Raw genomic sequence first — 18,081 nt, forward strand, 5'->3', positions numbered from 1 at the left:
GACTCGTCTCTTCACTTCCTTCAACATAATCACTGTAATGTGGTTTGCAGTCTTTTCATTTATAGATTTGTCATACTCGCAGCATGCCGCAGTGGTTTCAAACTGTCAGGATTTTTTGGTTACCCTTTTAGACTAGTTCCATTAGTGAGAAAAAGAACACATTGCTCCATTAATAGATCAGTACTATCAGGCGTGTTTGATTTTAACATTAAGCTGTATGTCTCTATTGTCGAATACCCTTTCATTAAGCATGTCGTCTATTCCAGTCATGCATTTATTTAATGGTGTCACTGAGATGAAAGCAGGTGTAAAGGATTCCGTCTCTGGTTCAGCACCACGGAGAGCTCCACTCAGCCTGTCTATGAGGTGGGCCAGTAGAACCTGCTTCACCCCGCAACTGGAGATTTGTCTCAGTTTATTTCTTCTTTTTTCAAAATATGCTACTTGACTAAAAAGATCAACTGTCATCAATTTAAGCATGTATGTGCTTTGTATTTGCTTAAATACTTACAATACTTAAATATTATATTTCAAAGTCCTAAGTATGTCTTCTTCGGTTACCACATTTTCCTCCTCTTGCCACATCCTCCCTCCATTCTCTGTCTCTCACTCCCGTCTATACCTCCATCGTTCTCCTGTCACTCCCCCCTTCCCTCCCCTCTCCAGTGTAGCTCCTGAATATTTAATAAGCCTGAATTACAGAGGCCCTCAACAGTAATGATGGGAAAATCAGACAATTAAAGCAGAAGGGCTCCAGCTTTAAGTCTCACCTCCCCCAGAGGAGCCAGAGATTATTTAAAGTGGCACACTGTTTGATTATCTAATCCTCCTCTTGCCCCCTCTGCTTTACTCACAGAGCAGCATCGCCTGCTTCACTTGCCACTGCAAATTACCATGAAACACCAATGAGCACTGTGTTTAAGTCCTCGTCCATAAGCGGGAATGTGGTGCCTTGGCGTCTCAGGGGAATGGCTCTGTGGGAGTAACTCTTTTACACTCAGGTTATCACAGTTAAGCGAGGGCTTGAAGACCTGTCTCACTTCAGAAATTATATCAATAATCTATATGTGATGTGCACATTTCCGTGGTTGTGTGTGAAAACAAATATTATGGCCAAGTGTGTCTCTGTGGTATTGAAGAGAGTGTGTTTGTTATAGTTGATAATTCTCTTCCCCAAGTGCCACCACCCGGCAAAATAATGAGAAAACACTGTGTGGGACACCCTGATAACCCTGACCTGGTGCATGGCTCTTGCTGCAGGGCTGGGAACAAAGCCTTTTTTGTTTGGGGTTTGGCGATAAGTAGAATTGTTGTCAGCTTGACTTATCACCTAGACAAAGTGATGGACTGTGATTGAGTGGATAGTAATAGCTTCCTTAATGTCTGCCAGTGCAGCACGCACACACACACACACACACACACACACACACACACACACACACACACACACACACACACACACACACACACACACACACACACACAGATGAATATTCATGATTATACAGCTGAGACTCAACACTGGCTCATTTAGTGTTGGCCAGAGAGAGGCCAATGATAGCATTGTAAACACACAACCATGAGGGGTTTAATAGCTCAACTCCAGTACTGGCTAATTACACCACACACACACACACACACACACACGCACACACGCACACACGCACACACGCACACACACACACACACACGCACACGCACACAGACACGCACGCATGCACACACACACACGCACACGCACACACACACACACACACACACACACACACACACACACACAAGGCACAGATTTGAAAGCAATTGTGACGAGTGTGTGATTTCCCTCCTCAGTTTTGACTTGAGCAGACAGACATTTGTCTGACAGAGCAAAGTGCTGCCTCACCACAGATCTGGTGGAGAATAGACACAGCTCTGTCATAGCATGTCAGTGTCTGCCAAATGAATACAGTGCACAAAAAATATCCATTCTCACACTGCCCATTGTTTGATGTGGTGTATATTTGATGAGATAGGGTGTGATCGGTGTGTCCATACATCCAGTTGTGCCTGCTGTTCTCATACTGGGTTTACATGACAGGTGTTTTACAGTTAGATAAAGGCCAAAGGAGCCAAATACTCACAGTCAACATATTCACATTAGCAGCAAAATCATTTTACCATCAAAATTGCCAAGTCTGCCCAAGATGATCACAAAATGAACAGCTACCATGCTGCTTATCATAACATCGTGTTTCATAGAGAGCTCAGGTGTCTTGTGGAACATCACACTTAACACAGACGGTATCTAAAATCTCTCGTCTTTCTAACACGACAGAGGAATGTGGGGCAAGCGCCTCAGGGTCTAAGCCTCCCCGTTGCCTCCTGATTTGAATATCGTTCAACGTCCATTTGCATCTAGTTTTAATAGAGGTTTATTCAGTCAAGCAGAAGATGACATCTTTATCTGTGGTTGACATATGAGGCCGTTAGCCTCGGGCTAGCATGTGTCTAGTTAATGAGCAGAGGGATGCTGTTGCTGATTAGGAGCAGCAATAAAATGAAGAAAAGCCCCTTACTCTGACTCGACTCTGTCACAGGCAGATACTGTAGGTAGCCCAGGGAGGCTGCTTCAACTCTGTCATCCAGGTGTGATTAGAAATTAGGGCAGGTGTTTGGTATATGTGTATTTTCCTGCACTCCTGTATTTCTGTATGAGGGGCCAAATGTGCTTCAAACTCTTTAAGGGAAAGATATGTAGGTTTCAGATTTTTTCCTGACTGAGTCAAACAAATTCACACACAGCTGCACCTTTTTTTGTGTGTTCATTTGCAGTTGTATGGTACAATATGGTGCAGTATGTTAAGCATTGTCTGGCTCAGTTCCCTGTCATTAGATCAGAGGCAGCTTGTCTGAATAGAAAAGGTATTTGCCTTTAAGCGTTTAAAATCCTCACATAAAAGTCCCAACTGACATCTTCAAATGTCTTTGACTATGCCAAGATATTCAGTTTATTTTCACATTAGACAAAGAAAATCAGCATTTCCTTGCCATTGAAAAGCTAGAACGAGCATGTTTGTATTATAAAGAAGTTTTGACATTTTATTTATACATTTTTATGTGTTGTTTATGCCACATTTCCTTTGATTGGAGCCACACACATTCAGGAAATTAACCAAGACGAACCTCTGATGCACAGACTAATCCGATGCTCATGGTGTTATTATGTTGAGTACCATTTGAAAGGGAAAATACAAACATTAAAGTTAAAATATGCCAGCTACCTACGAACATAAAGAATGAATAGGTTAATCAGGACAATTTGAATGAATCAAAACATCACTTTTAAGATGAAAGAGTGAGCAGAATTGAAGATTGTAGCTGAAGAATGTTTGCTGCAAAGTATAATATTATTGCATATGTGAGGGCATTAATACATTGTACTGGACAGTATATGTGTGTACATTTCCGCCATTCATAGCACTGGGAGTAATGCTGGATGGTGGCCAGTTTGTTGCCATGGCAACCCCCAGCAGCTGTCACTGTGCCTCCTGTAAGAATGACAAATGATTTTTATTAGAGGGGCTCTAAATTGGTGGGATCTCCCTCTCCATAGAGATGCTTATCCGAGCCTGATCAAACTGGAGTCACTCTGCCAATAACTCTAACCAGGCCTAATTACAACACAGGCCCTCCTGGGCTCATCATACACTCATTATTACTCACAGACTGCACCGGCACTGGTGCCAGACAGTGTGTGACAATCTCATAGTGGGAAACAATGTGGCGTTGCATATGGCAGGGAGAGGGTCGCAGTTTCAGATTATTAAAAAATACGACGCTGGCTAGATTTTAATTTTAGTACATAGTAATTCAATTGCCAGTGTTTTTCATGAATGGAGAGATGCAATAATTCATGTTGTAACTGTTACATAAACAAATCATCTTTATACAGCATCCAGCAGTCACATGAATTTATGTTTGTGAAGTATTTATTTACCTGTGTGACTAGGATAACAGGAGTAAATTCGGTGTTAACTGTAGCTTTGAATGTTTTGTTGAACAGTGTTTTGAATACTAACGGCATTTGGGAATGCATTTCTGTTAGTTCTGTTGTATAAAAACCCTACAGCACCTTTGCCTAACCTCAGTAATGATACACACTCTTTCTTTTCTTGTACTGTTAAATTAATTAAGTTCTCCAAACACATATTTGACACCACAAATTTAACCCAACAACACGATATTTGCAGATCCAGTCGTTGGGTTAAAGTTGAAAATATCCACAATAAGCCACATTTTCAAAAGAAATGTATCGAAATGTAAGAAAAGTGAAAACCCCAAGCTCACTCACCTAACCACCCAACGCACGCCCGAACATTTTCAGATGCAAACAGGCGATAGTTTGTGAGTGTGCAGCTGTAGCCTGGTTTATTCATTACTTCATTGTATTTATTCATTTGTTTGTTTGTTTTGTCAAGTTGCACGACTCTTACTGGCCAAGGTCACGGCGACACTGCAGGCTCCTACTGTCCCCAGGGACCTCACTCCACTCACCAATACACTCCAAGACAGTTGAACAATGGGGACACTGCCAGCAGAGTGATGAGGAAGCCATTTTTATCAGCATTGTTTAGCTGACTCCATGGGTTTCCCTTAAGTGGCGATCCAGACTGTTGGTCTCGATGGGCGAGACGATTTAAAGTTCTTCGGAGTCAGAGGTGTGCAGGTTTGGGTGTTCAAAGTCACGGGATGAAATAGTCTAACAAAAGGACTTAGTGTTTATACAACACAATGTTATGTCGTCACCTGCAGAAAGAATACACATTGTGTTCAATATCTCTAACGTCTCAAACATCATATGCAGTATAAAGTATATCATCTTTAAAGCTTATTCGGTTTGATTTGAGGAAGACATACAGGAAACACAGACAGAGGCACTGGGTTCCTGTTCAGATCTGTCAGAAAGACAGGGCTGACTTTTTTTTTGTTGATAATTGCTCTGCATGATCTGAATTAGCATATGAAAGTCGTGTCTTTTTTCCCTTTACTGGGAGCACACCGCTGTAAGCTAATTTGTAAGTCATTTTAGATGACAGAGAGTGGTTGTATCCCTGAAGTGCTGTTTCCCTCTTGATCTTTTATTTTTTCTCTCCCCCATCTCTCTCTCTCTCTCTCTCTCTCTCTGTCTCTCTCTCTCTCTCTCTGTCTCTCTCTCTCTCTCTCTCTCTCTCTCTCTCTCTCTCTCTCTCTCTCTCTCTCTCGCTCTCGCTCTCGCTCTCGCTCTCTCTCTCGCTCTCGCTCTGCTTGCTCCCTCTTCCCCTCCTCCTCCCATTTCATCTTTCCTCCGCTCATGTCTCAATTATCAAACACTAGAATGAGTCGGGGAGCCAACGTTACTCTTTCAGCTAAAGCAGATGGGCAGATGGCCGGCCAGGAAGCACAGGTCTACAATGTCACCCTGTGTCATTGTGTTCCACCTTATCAGAAAGGCTTCTCTCCTAGTCCTTGTCACATGTTAACCTGTGGGTCCAGTGATAACTGTCGTCGGTGGAGGATATAACAACAGCATTGTAACGGGGACATGATTCAGCCTTTTTTTCCACTGTTTCTATTATGTCTCACAAGCAATTTAGGCTTCACTGGGAAAAAAAAATCTGCAAAGCCTCCCAGTTTGAATGAACAAAGAGTCTACTTGCACGCTCAGTGTGGCTTACATGGGGATTAATTGAACCTATTGAGAGTGGAGCCACAGAAAGGGACTTGTGTTTGTGGCACCGTTGATGCCAAAGCAGCTGGGTGGACCGAGGAAGGGAAGAGGAGACGACTGATAGGCCACCTGGAGTGAAGTGAAGCCGTAGTTGCAAAAATATACACTAATACACCCAGGTGTGGACACAAACACATGCTCATATGCCTAGAATGCCCCCCCCCGCCTCACACACACACACACACACACACACGCCTGCACCCTGCAAGAACAGTGGAGGCTGTCTCTCAGACGGTGTTAGTATGCAGTAGGTGGAGCAGAGAGGAGCAGGGAAAAGCGTAGTGGAGCGCCTTCGATCGTTATTATTGACCGTTCCTGCATGCAACTGTATGCTGCATAAACACATTGACACTCAGCAGCACGCGCACATGCATAGAAACATCTACAATCTGTTCACACACACAAAGACCCTAATATGCAGACACACCAGCCAATGGGATTTGAGATAACTGCAGTGGTGCGGTCACACGCAGAAATGCCCTCAGTGCACAAGGACATGCACACACAGCACAGCACAGTGCAGCACGGTGTGTTTTCTGGCAGTGAGAATGAGCTGGTTCATTGAGGAATCCAAAATATAATCAATTACTGTGACCCTGAATATTTGTGCGTGTTTTTAAATGAATAGCAACTACTGCCAGTTCCGATTCTAGTGTAGCATCTGAAAAATGTTTTGCTCATATTCACTGTACTCATGTTTAATGTAGCCCCTGCTGTGTTTGCAAACAGTAAGGTGCAGAATTCACTAGAATCCGAAAATTGTATTTATTACCGGTAACTTTTCCTCACAGGCTGAAAAAACCTTGACATCTCAGACAGCAGTTTCCCTAGCAGCACACACATTTTCTCAGGGTCAGGAAGTAGCAGTGGCTTAGACATTGAGGCTTAAATACATTTTTTTAAACATACATTTAAACCTTTTAGTAATGCATTCCTATATCAAACATAAACATAAAGCGAGAAACTGAATAATAATCCAGAGACATTTTGATTCACTGCTAGACAAGAGACAACCGCACACTCCCACATGTAAACACATGTGAGTATGTGTCTGTTTTAATGCTCATTTATAACACTGGCGTACTCCCCTCTCCCAGCCCTGGCCTTTTGTTACAGTGACAGGCAGTGTGCAGTAATGAGAGTTTCGCTCATTCATGAGCCTGCCTCGTCAACTTCTGACGCCAGGCTACTTTCAGAGGAAAAGGAGGGGAAGAAGGAAAAAGGAAAGACAGGAGAGACACCCTGCATTTCTCTTTCCTTTGATATCTGCTTTCGCAGAATTGTTCCTTTTCCCATGAAAGTCAACCGCAACCAGCACAATTCAGATTTGATAATATATTGTGTCTCGTCTCGGTGTTGAGTGATTAAGGACTGCAGACACACACACACACACACACACACAGTAGGGGCGTGTGCTACCTCCCCTGTCCCCCTCATTTTACCACCGGTTGTCTGTCACACATGAGAGCACCTCGACCACAAGCTGAAAAAATCCCTTCAGGATATCAAATCCATGGTCTCTCATTTCTAACTAGGTCAACACTTGCTCACACTAGCATCCTTGACACGCTCCTCCGTGGAGTCCTCCCTCTCCCTCTCCTTCTTATTTCTCGTTGTCCTCTCAGTCATCCCTTTCCTATAGCACCATTAATGTAATCTGTAAATATGTTGGAGGTAATCTGTAATTCAATCCATCCATGTCTGTGACTGTCACAGAAGTCAAAGATTTCCCCCAAAAAACAAGATTTTGCTTATTTTGTGCCGAAATATTTTTGTTTGTCACTAAAGGGGCACGCTGTAATTGTAGTTGCCAGATGTCACCAAATGTAAAGCACTTTTTAGGCCTCTTTCCATTATTTCAACATGCAATGTGCACAGGCCTGTACAAGCAGTCTTAATGTGTGTTTAACTGCCGTGACAGAACTAAATGAGGGTAATTCTCCAGCCCATAAAGTCTACATTATGATATCTACCAATATTGCCAGAATCCCCCATCCTGCAGCGGCCCAATTTGATCCCCACCTCAGATTGGCTTCTCCATCATCAGGGACATGAAATTCCCCGGCAGCCACAGGCCACAGTACACATCACTCCTCATAAACACAGACTACCTCTCCCTGCGTCCATGTGTTCACACAAATTTGCATAACATTTGCATGATATTAGCGCACCGACCTGCGCAGCCATGCCTTATCAAAGTGCTCTGTGATCCCTGGCTGCCTGTGCTTCAGTCTGGAGCTGAGAGAGATGGAGAAAGAGAGAGTTCCCCTGAGTCAGAGAGGAAGAGAGAGAGAGGAGAGCGATGAGCTACATGATAACGAGCTGTGTTACACTGCTATGCAACACACAGCCTTGTCACAGCGCCTCAGAGCTGTGCCGAGCTAAATGGGCTGCAGCAGATGTTTGGTGACTACAATCACACAGCGCTGCGTTCCTCACTTGACTTGCAAATATTTGCTAAGAGACTTCAATATTGGATTTTCTGTATTTTCTTCTTTTAGAATGTTTAAGGTAGTGATTCCAGTCCACAAAAATGAACACACACACACACACACACAAACACACACACTACATTTTCTGCTCTACAGCATGTAGCTGAGGAATATGATTTTTTCTAAAATGCTTGCTTACACCGGATGAAAATCAGAGGATATTGATCCTTTGTTTGTTTCTTTCACATGTCACGCACAATGTTACAGACGCCATTCTTTTTTCATCCATTTTCTTTGACTCCAGGATGTGTATATTCGTGGTAATTCTGAGGCACAAAAGTTAATATTTGAGCCATACTTGAGTACTCGCTCAGTGGGGAGTCAGTGAATCATGAGAAAATGGACTCAGCACTCTGTTGAGAAGGTGGTCTGCTGGCAGGAGATGCTTTCCAACAATTTGTTTTGTAGTAAATCTGCAAACTATAAATAGCTTTTAGGTGATTGTCCACAGGCAGTTGCAAGTTACATGAGAGCTGTCATTTTAAAGTATTGTAATGACCTGTACTGTAACTGTCCCAACATACATGAGTGATGTGCAGCAAGTCAATATAATTGATTCATGTATTTATTTCTAGTGTCTCGGTTTCTCATCACGTCCACGGGAGCCCTGTATATCCTGGATGTGCAAATGGAAGACGGGCTGTACAACTACAGGTGTATGACACGCCATCGGTACACAGGAGAGACCCGGCAGAGCAATAGCGCCCGCCTCATTGTCTCAGGTAGGACAAACACCTAAATGTCTGTATAGTATAATAGTTTATGAAGGTTTGTTACAATAAACCTAACATGAAATGACACAACACATGTAAATACATTGTTCTTAATACAGAAAATGTTGTCAATCATCCATGTCTTCAAAACTAGTCTGATTATATTATGTGTATGGCAACTTGTTCTTTTTCTGGTTCCTTTTTTTTCTTTACTGCTAATTTTGGTTGCTTTCAGAAATGGTTTGTGCAAAATAACAAGGACCATATGGAAATAAATTCATGCCTGTTAAAAAAAAAGATCTAGACAGTGTGAGTAGAATACAGAGTGACAGCAAAAAACACATGAATTAAAGAGAGGATGACATGTGGTAAAGGTCATCAGAGCTTTGCCAGCACAAAGAATTCCCCCTCTTACCTTAGACCATTTAAAGGGACACAACACCAATTGTACACATGAAGCTCAGTTTACTTGTCACGTGAGTAGCTCTCAGCCTGTGAAAGTAGTCATCCCAGTAGTCATATGCATCACACCTTGCGTTTGGTCAGACAGTGATCAGACAGCAAAAAAACTCAAACCTCCATAAACTCATCCCCATTCCCGTCCCCTGCAGACCCCACCAACTCAGCGCCCCACATCCTAGACAGCTTTGAGCGTCGCGAGGTGATGGCATCTCATCGAGTGGAGTTGCCCTGCAAGGCCTCCGGTCACCCCGCACCCAAATACCGCTGGCTGAAGGACAACCGGCCACTGGAGCCCGACACACGATTCAGGCAGAGTGTGACAGGCCTGCTGATAGAGAGAGCCCAGCCCAGTGACACGGGGACGTATGTGTGTGAGGTGTGGAATGGCTACGGCAATGCTGAGGTGGTTGGCAGGCTGCTGGTAAAAGGTCAGTGCCCATTGACTTTTGGTAAGAAATTGGAGTTGATTTGTATCAGTGGAATGATGCCTCAAAATAGGGAAAAGCAAATGCTTGAGATTTTTAAGGTGCTAAAGGTTTTTAAGGTGCTAAAGTTATACTACTGAAACAAATCAGACCACATAAACCAGTTATCTGTCAAAAGCAGTCACTAAACTCCCTATACCCTACAGAGCCCCTGAAGGTTCTGGTGAGTCCGCAGAAGGTGAAGGGAAGCGTGGGAAGCCAGGTTTCACTGTCCTGCGGTGTTACCGGCTCTGAGGAGTACCAGTTGTCCTGGTACCGCAATGGCGAGCTCATCTACCCCAGTAACAGCGTCCGCATGACAGGCCAGAACAGGGAGAACCTGGTCATGGCTGGTATGGCCAAGAGCGATGGAGGAGCCTATCAGTGTTTCGCCAGACATGGCAAAATGTCAGCGCAGGACCTCGTTCAAGTCATACTGGAAGGTCAGAAAGTACAGTATTTTGATATAGATAAGTAACTAGCATGTATTTTCTCTTTGTTTTCTATGTGCAGGTGTTTGTGTGTGCAGATGTGAATGCAAACTGTGTGTCTATATGTCCATGCTGTCATCAAGGCCGGGCATTTTGTTTTGAGTGCTGCAGCACAACCGAGGCCTATCCTTTTTATTAGTTTTATCCGAAAGAGGCTCGCATACTGTTACAAGAGCTGCGGGTGCTGCAGTGTCTGCCTCCCATGACCACACCAGGATAAGGAGAATATTGATAATCAATGATGTTGTGGAGCCACAGAAAGGAGCTGTATTTATCTGCTTTTTACAGCAAAGACAAGCATTGCAGTGAAAAGGCAAATCAATCTGAATTGTTGATTCTCTTGGATTTTTTCTTTTTTTAAGGCTTCAGATACGCTTCTGTTTGTATCTATAACGAGAGCAATCAATGCAGATTAATAAAATGTTCCTTGCCATGTCAATCTCCTTCCACTGATCAGATGGCACCCCCAAGATTCTGGCTTCATTCAGTGAGAAGGTCTACAACATCCACGAGTTTGTGTCGCTATCGTGCACGGTGAAAGGCACGCCAGAGCCACGAGTAACATGGACTCTGGATGATGACCCCGTGATACGGGACAGCCGCCACCGCATCTCCTACTACACCAACGCTGAAGGCCATGTGGTCAGCCACCTCAACATCAGCCAGACCGAGGTGCCTGATGGAGGGGTGTACCGCTGCATCTGCAACAACTCCGCCGGGACAGTTTCCTACCAGGCTCGAATAAACGTAAGAGGTGCTTGTCAGATCAACTCTTCCAGCACACCATCACATATACACATCAACATGCCTTGACTTGTTCTGCTTTGATGGCATTTCAATTGGCTATATTTAAAGTGAATTGGTGTGCATATGTTAAAAGAATGCCTGAGTAAGTTTGCCAAGATATTTAAATGTTTTGTCAGATGGGTGGTTGTAGCTTTGGTCTGTTTCTACTTGATCAGAATAGAACAAGTAGGTCTTCAGCCTCCTGTGGAAGCTCCTCCCTCCATTTGTCACTGGTGTCAGCATAAACTTTTATAATGCCTGCCTCCTGCCCAACACCAGCTGATAGTACTGGGACACCATTAGGGTGATTTACTGTCAGCTTCAGTGTGTGGTGGTAGTGCAGCCTGCTCTGTATGGGGACATGGTTGGTTGGATTGCTGTTGTCATGTAGCAGTAATACTGGGGCACTCAAGCTTTCTGTCCATAGTACATGGCCATCAGTATTGCTCGGTTGGAAGGAAATGGGTTACGTTCTGTACACTGATTGGTTTAATTTGATTGCGTTCATTCTTGCATGTTGTGAGGGTAAATAGGGTGATCCTGTGGCCCTTCAGCGAGGGTCCATGGATGCCGAATCCAGCCAAGCAATGAAGATAAATTTCCACAGGTGCCATTGTGGAGAAAGTGTAATGACTGTTTCTCACATCGTTGGCTCCTTAATCGTGCTAAAGAGAGTAGCAACCCAGGGTATGCCTGTGCTCAAAGTACACTACAGAGCCTAGTTAAACTGTCTTCTGTAGTGGTTTAAAGAGAGGCCTAATAGTCCATATCCCTGATAGGCACTGAGCTTTGGAAGACTATTGGTTATTCTGTTGGTTTTTCACATGTGTGTGAAGTGTGAGTGAAAGCCAGCAACATAAGTAATGGTTTTGAGAATAGCTCCGTGAGTGGAGAAAAGGAACATTTCCCTCTTAATGCTTGTCAGAGGCATTCGCAGCCAGGACCGAAGAGGTTGGAGCAAAAGGTAATATTCACTTCAGGCTCAAACTACAGAAAGTCCCTGGTTCTGAGAAGAGGAAAAGGAAATGTCAAAGAAAATAAAACAGAGAAGAATGTGGAAACTGGTAATGAGTTCTCTGATATGTTGAGGTACCTAAGCACTTTACCTTAAGGGACAGCAAGGATACTTAATTAGGCAGTCTGAAACTCATCCTTGGTAATGTTTCTATTGGTTACTCTTTGAATAAATCAAGGCATGTAAACTTTGTGGTGTCTTGAAAACACACACAACACAGCACAGCTATCATTTATACCACCCCCCTGCCTCTAAATCGTTTTAAGAGAGTTGTCTCTCCAATGTGTCCTTCAAGGGCCTGCCAGCATCAGACCAATGAAAAACCTCACTGCCATCGCTGGGCGGGATATGTACATCCACTGCCGTGTTATTGGCTACCCATACTACTCCATCAAGTGGTACAAGGACTCCAACTTGCTGCCGTACAACCATCGGCAGCGGGCCTTCGAGAACAACGGCACCCTGAAGCTGTTTGATGTGCAGAAGGATGTGGACGAAGGAGAATATATGTGTAATGTGCTGGTGCAGCCTCAGCTCTCCACACACCAGAGTGTCTACGTTACTGTGAAAGGTATGAACGTCAGTCTGATCTGTCTTCGCTTACAATAATTGACTCAACCCTGGATAATATAGCTGGGCCTAACATTCAGAAAAATTAAACGAGATTGAGTTGCTGTAGCTGCGTGTAATCTCGTGTACTCCGTCATGATTATTACCAATCTCAAGTGTCAAGTTAGCATCTTAGGCCATTTATTTGAGATGGGGTATGACACACCATATTATATCCAAGTATTTGTTGAATACATTCATGGTAGTCCATCTCCCAGTCTGCGGTTACTAAGACAGAATCGCTTTATCAATCTACATGCTGGATGTGTCTGTACATTTGGCACACATGCTGTACATCACATTTAAAAGATACATTAAAGAAGACAACACAGATATACAACACAGATATACAAAGGGGTATTTGTGTATCACAACCCGTGAAAAAAACCCACACGCACATCACTGATAGCAAGGCACCATCTCCATCATCCCAGCCAGTTTATCTGAAGCTCATCTGAATATGCAGTGGCACTGAGCTGAGTCAGATGATGATAACCTCAGATGGCTCCCTTCCTTCAGTGACGCTGCATAATTTGAAATGTCGGATGGGCAACCCCCCCACCGACTCTCTCTCTCTCTCTCTCTCTCTCTGGTGGGTCTTGACGTGCTAACGAGTGTGCGAGAGGGAAATCACACACCGTAGACAAAGCTATGCCGCCATTCCGCCTCAGCTAATTTGCCTCTCAGCTGCTTAGCATTCCACCGCTGCTGAGAGGGAATCCCCAGGAGCCTATTATCCCTATTTTGTTGTGAATAAAATAAGCGCTGAAGTGCCGCTTATTCCAAGGTTATTTTAAATCATTAATTTTCCAAAGCATCTGGTTCTCACGATGGCTACAGTGTCCCCAGAGAGAGAGAGAGAGAATGCTATATGCATGTTGTTTGAGAGAGATTTGAGCTGCTCTACGTGGGGGGAAGTAATAAAATATTTCTCTCATTCCTGCAAAATCACAACATAATGTTCTAATATGGAGTAGATGGTGATAAAGACAGAAATGTTACTAATGAGTTTGGATTGCTTCATAAAGTACCTCAGAATCATGGCTGAGGTTCTGAGGCTGAAGTCGTAAACCTGTTGTGTGTTGCTGAAATTGAATCTAAATCATAGACATCTAACCCAGTATGTAAGTAAGTAAAGCTCCTAAAGGGACCATTAATTTGCCTGTCTCATCCACAGTCCCACCTACCATCCACCCATTTGAGTTCCCTCGGTTTTCCATTGGCCAGCGAGTCTTCATCCCCTGTGTGGTCATGTCCGGAGACCAGCCCGTCTTCATCACCTGGCAGAAGGACGGTCGTCCAATCCCAGCCAGCCTGGGTGTCACCATAGACAACATAGACTTTACCAGCTCCCTGCGCATCTCCAATCTCACACTGATGCACAACGGCAACTACACCTGCATCGCACGCAACCAGGCCGCCGCCGTGGAGCACCAGAGCCAGCTCATCGTCCGAGGTGAGGAAGGGAAGGAGAATTAATGAGCTGGAATGGAGGTGATGAGGAAAAATGAAAAGGCGAAGGGTAGGGGGATAATTTCACAGAATCAGAAGACACAGGCATAATTCATCATTTACCACCAAATGTACAAGTCTGACAGAGAAACGGATGCAAATGCTAATGACAGATAAGATACAAGTGATTGTCAGTGTCAGATTTTATAAATGACTAGAAGCTGTTCCGCCAGTTATTCCCTTGAACAGAATATGGTCCTTATTTTTAAACCTGGATACAATAATATGACCTATGAATCTTATGGCTACTTGTTTTTCAGTTCCTCCCAAATTTGTGGTGCAACCTAAGGACCAGGATGGCATCTATGGAAAGGCGGTGATACTAAACTGCTCAGCAGAAGGCTATCCTGTTCCTACCATCCAGTGGGAGTATTCTAAAGGTAATATACTATATATGTGGCACATGCACACACACACTACTATACATATTGAAATAACGCTAGGGTTCCTCACAGGTTTGGATTCTCACATTTTTAGAGGCTTTTCACTGGAAAACTTGCTCTTATTCTCCTTTGACAGTCGTGCTGAGTTGTATGTTAAGATTTCTTTGTCCTACGGCAAACGTATTCTCTGTGGTAGATGAATGTCAGCACAACAAACATAATGTCCACAGCCTTGAGATTGTTTGCATAAAAACAACCACTTGAAGACCAAACAAGCACTGGTTCAAGGAAAAGCTTTTTATTCTATTTTATTGGACACAGTCGCAGAGATTCTTTATTGCTTCGATTGCATTGCTCACATTCGTGTCCGTTATGACATTCTTTACTCTTCATGATGTATAACTGTCAATTTTGTATCCTTTTTTTTATCATAAGGACACAAACCGCAAAACATTTAACCCTGACTTCTAGTTCAGCTGGCAGCAATTTAGGGGCAATGTGTCTCATTGCATTCAGTGGTAAAATAACGTATCTGGGATTCATGCAGCCTTTGAAGAATTTGTTTTCTACAGACTAAAATGGTCAAAAGAAATTCAAACATATATGATGGCAATCAATACAAAATGAATGTGTGTTAGCATCTCAGCTAAAGTCAAAGAAAATGGATGCACGACCCTTAATATAGCAGTCATATTTTAGAGGTGATTGAGTTGCGGTTAGCTCTAAACTTAGCTCTAAGCATTTCTATAAGAATGGAGAAAATAGCGAGCCAGTGTATGTTTCTCCGCCTAACACTCTATTAACATTCACTCTCTGTTCTATGACAGGTGCCGGGGTCCCTCAGTTCAAATCTATCGCCCTTAACTCTGGCTTTCGGGTTGAGGTGCTGGTCAATGGCTCTCTGCTCATTAAGCATGTGCTGGAAGAAGACAGCGGCTTCTACCTGTGTAGAGTCAGCAATGATGTCGGAGCTGATGTCAGCAAGTCCATGTATCTCAATGTCAAAAGTAAGTCTAAGTAAAACGGCACTTTTCCAAACCCATGAGGGTAAATTCAAACATGCATCTTATTTTTGCACGGTAGTATAGACGATAATGCCTGCTTTAGATGTTCTCTGTATTTAGGGTTATGGCTCATATGTAGTGTATTCTTCTAGTGAGAAATGTTCACAAGAAAGGATCAAGTCTAACTTTGTCTAGTCCACTCTAGATTGTGAGCTCAGCACTGTCATGCTCAGTGCTGCTGGTAACATTAAACTAAAGCATTCACACTAAAGCCCAAAGGTTAAGTGAGTGGATCTGGAGTGGTCTTTGTCTGTGACAGTCAGGCCACCAGCAAGATGCCGTCATGGTGCTCGCTCTGTGCTTTCTGCCTGAATGAATCCCACGAAAGCAACGCACACAGCCATGCCCATCGCATCTTTTGGAGAAAGTACAGCATTTATCTGCTGTGTGGCTAAGGACTTATCTCCCCTCCATTAAGCCCTGAATTCTGCATGCAGACAGGGTCTTTCATGTGGAAAAGAGGGCTGAGGGATGGAGGAAAAGGGGCTTGAAAGGGGAATGCGTTAACATGCCTGTTACCCTCCTCCCTGTGCCTTTCTCTCTGTTTTCTTTGGTCCTACCCTTCATATACTGCAGTTCATCCTACCTTTGTTTATGAGAGATACAGCCCTTTTTCATATCTTATAAAATGTCCATGTCCATGTCCATTCATGTCCTTCCCTTCATGCCCTTCCAGTGTAAACTGTATACTGTATATTGAGCTGCCGAGTCTCAAAATCAGCTATTACATGTTATGTGTGAAATCCAGCAGTTTCTTTAACTGACACTTTAATTTGTGAAATCCTTTAACATTTCAATGATAATAAGTATCTCGTGATATCTCACTTCTTTCAACAGGAACACTGCCCTCTCCAGGTTGACAGAGCACTATAAACCATGAGAGTCTAATACATGATTCAATTCATCTCAGATTCTCTAAAAGGGAGATGCTAAAAGCATATGTTTGACAGTCTACATTCATTTCTTCCTCTATAGCACAGACCAGTGTCACAAATAATGTATATCTGAATTCCACAAAGATACAGTTCAGTCTAATGCACACGATTGTTGATTTCTCTCTCACTGTGTGTGTGTGTGTGTGTGTGTGTGTGTGTGTGTGTGTGTCAGGGATGTAGTCCTGGACTCGGACTCGAGTCTGACTCAATTCGCTATTTTCAGGACTCGTGACTCGACTCGGACTCGCGCATTAATGACTCTGACTCGAGGATTAATGCAAAAGGACTTGAGCTTTCATGAAATCGGACTCGAAGGTGGATGAAGTCCCTGACAACTCATATGTTTAATAGGTCTGTCAATTTAGTCGGTTATAGTTTCTTGCGAGGGCAGATCCAGCGCGCCCCACGCTGTGAACAAATTTAGAAGATGCAGCGGGACGGAAGGAGGATTGCCTTCACAGATTTCACCTCTACGTCTGGAAGAGCTCCGCTAAATGCACAATTTGTGGGCGTACGATTGAGGAGAAATCTGGGACGACGTCTAATTTTTACAGACATCTGTCACGCCATGACAAGCAGTTAATGAACTCCCTTTGAATGGTGAAAGCTGTGTCATTTTTGTCGACCCTCTTTTGACTGATTTGGACTCGGACACAAACACTGGGGAGCCGAACTCGACTCAGACTCGACTCAAACTTGTCTTTGGTGACGCAGACTTGGACTGGGACTTGAACACTGGGGACTCGGGACTCAACTCGGACTCGCGAGTTGGTGACTCGACTACAACACCGGTGTATGTGTGTGTGTGTGTGTGTGTGTGTGTCCACTATCGTCCCTTATGTCATTCAAGTGCAAATCACAATTACATGTCTTTGAAAATATCCCTTTGAAGTACTTCTGCAATTTTCAGTTATTCACTTTAGGATGCTGCCAGTGATTATTTTCTGCTTGCCTAAATGATGTGTTCTATAAATAGAACGACAGACTTCCTCTAAAATCCTTCAATACTTAAAGGGGCTGGAGGCGATTTTAATCCAACACACTCACAGTCCGCTAGCTGTCAGTTTTGTGTGTGCGCTGAAAAAAAATCTGCTTTTTCTACACACCCCTGGCTCTGTAAATTGAAAACAAAAGAATGGTGTGGACCGCTCCACACAACAGTGTGCAGTTCGTTGTCATCACTCTGTCTCCCATGCCCGAGGTTGCGGTTTTGAGCCCCGACCAGTGTGGTCAAAAAAACAAAAACAACAATTAGTCTTTTTCCAACATCGCTCACCCCCCTTTAATGTAATTTTGACCATTTATTTAGTGTTGGTTGAATCCTCCATTCTCTAAGTTGATAAGCCCTTTTTTATTTCAATTTCAACATTCTGAATCATTACAACATCATATATCATGTATACTATATA

At 43.5% G+C, this 18,081-nt stretch overlaps 1 protein-coding gene across 4 annotated transcripts in view; it reads left to right on the forward strand.

Moving 5' to 3' along the window:
- The window catches only part of dscama (Down syndrome cell adhesion molecule a), an 83,389-nt gene that overhangs the window by 42,975 nt on the left and 22,333 nt on the right, over window positions 1–18,081 (forward strand). For 3 of the 4 annotated variants that reach the window (XM_035627032.2, XM_035627034.2, XM_035627033.2), the window contains exons 4-11: window positions 8,814–8,960; window positions 9,563–9,841; window positions 10,045–10,320; window positions 10,826–11,122; window positions 12,465–12,740; window positions 13,956–14,234; window positions 14,551–14,670; window positions 15,501–15,680. In XM_035627032.2, coding sequence (XP_035482925.2) covers window positions 8,814–8,960; window positions 9,563–9,841; window positions 10,045–10,320; window positions 10,826–11,122; window positions 12,465–12,740; window positions 13,956–14,234; window positions 14,551–14,670; window positions 15,501–15,680 — 1,854 coding nt within the window. Of the gene's footprint in view, window positions 1–8,813; window positions 8,961–9,562; window positions 9,842–10,044; window positions 10,321–10,825; window positions 11,123–12,464; window positions 12,741–13,955; window positions 14,235–14,550; window positions 14,671–15,500; window positions 15,681–18,081 lie in introns of those variants that run through there. The other variant, XM_035627035.2, reaches the window with a different exon arrangement.

Source organism: Scophthalmus maximus, chromosome 2 (genome assembly GCF_022379125.1).
Source record: "Scophthalmus maximus strain ysfricsl-2021 chromosome 2, ASM2237912v1, whole genome shotgun sequence".
In the NCBI taxonomy this organism is placed as follows: Eukaryota; Metazoa; Chordata; class Actinopteri; order Pleuronectiformes; family Scophthalmidae; genus Scophthalmus; species Scophthalmus maximus.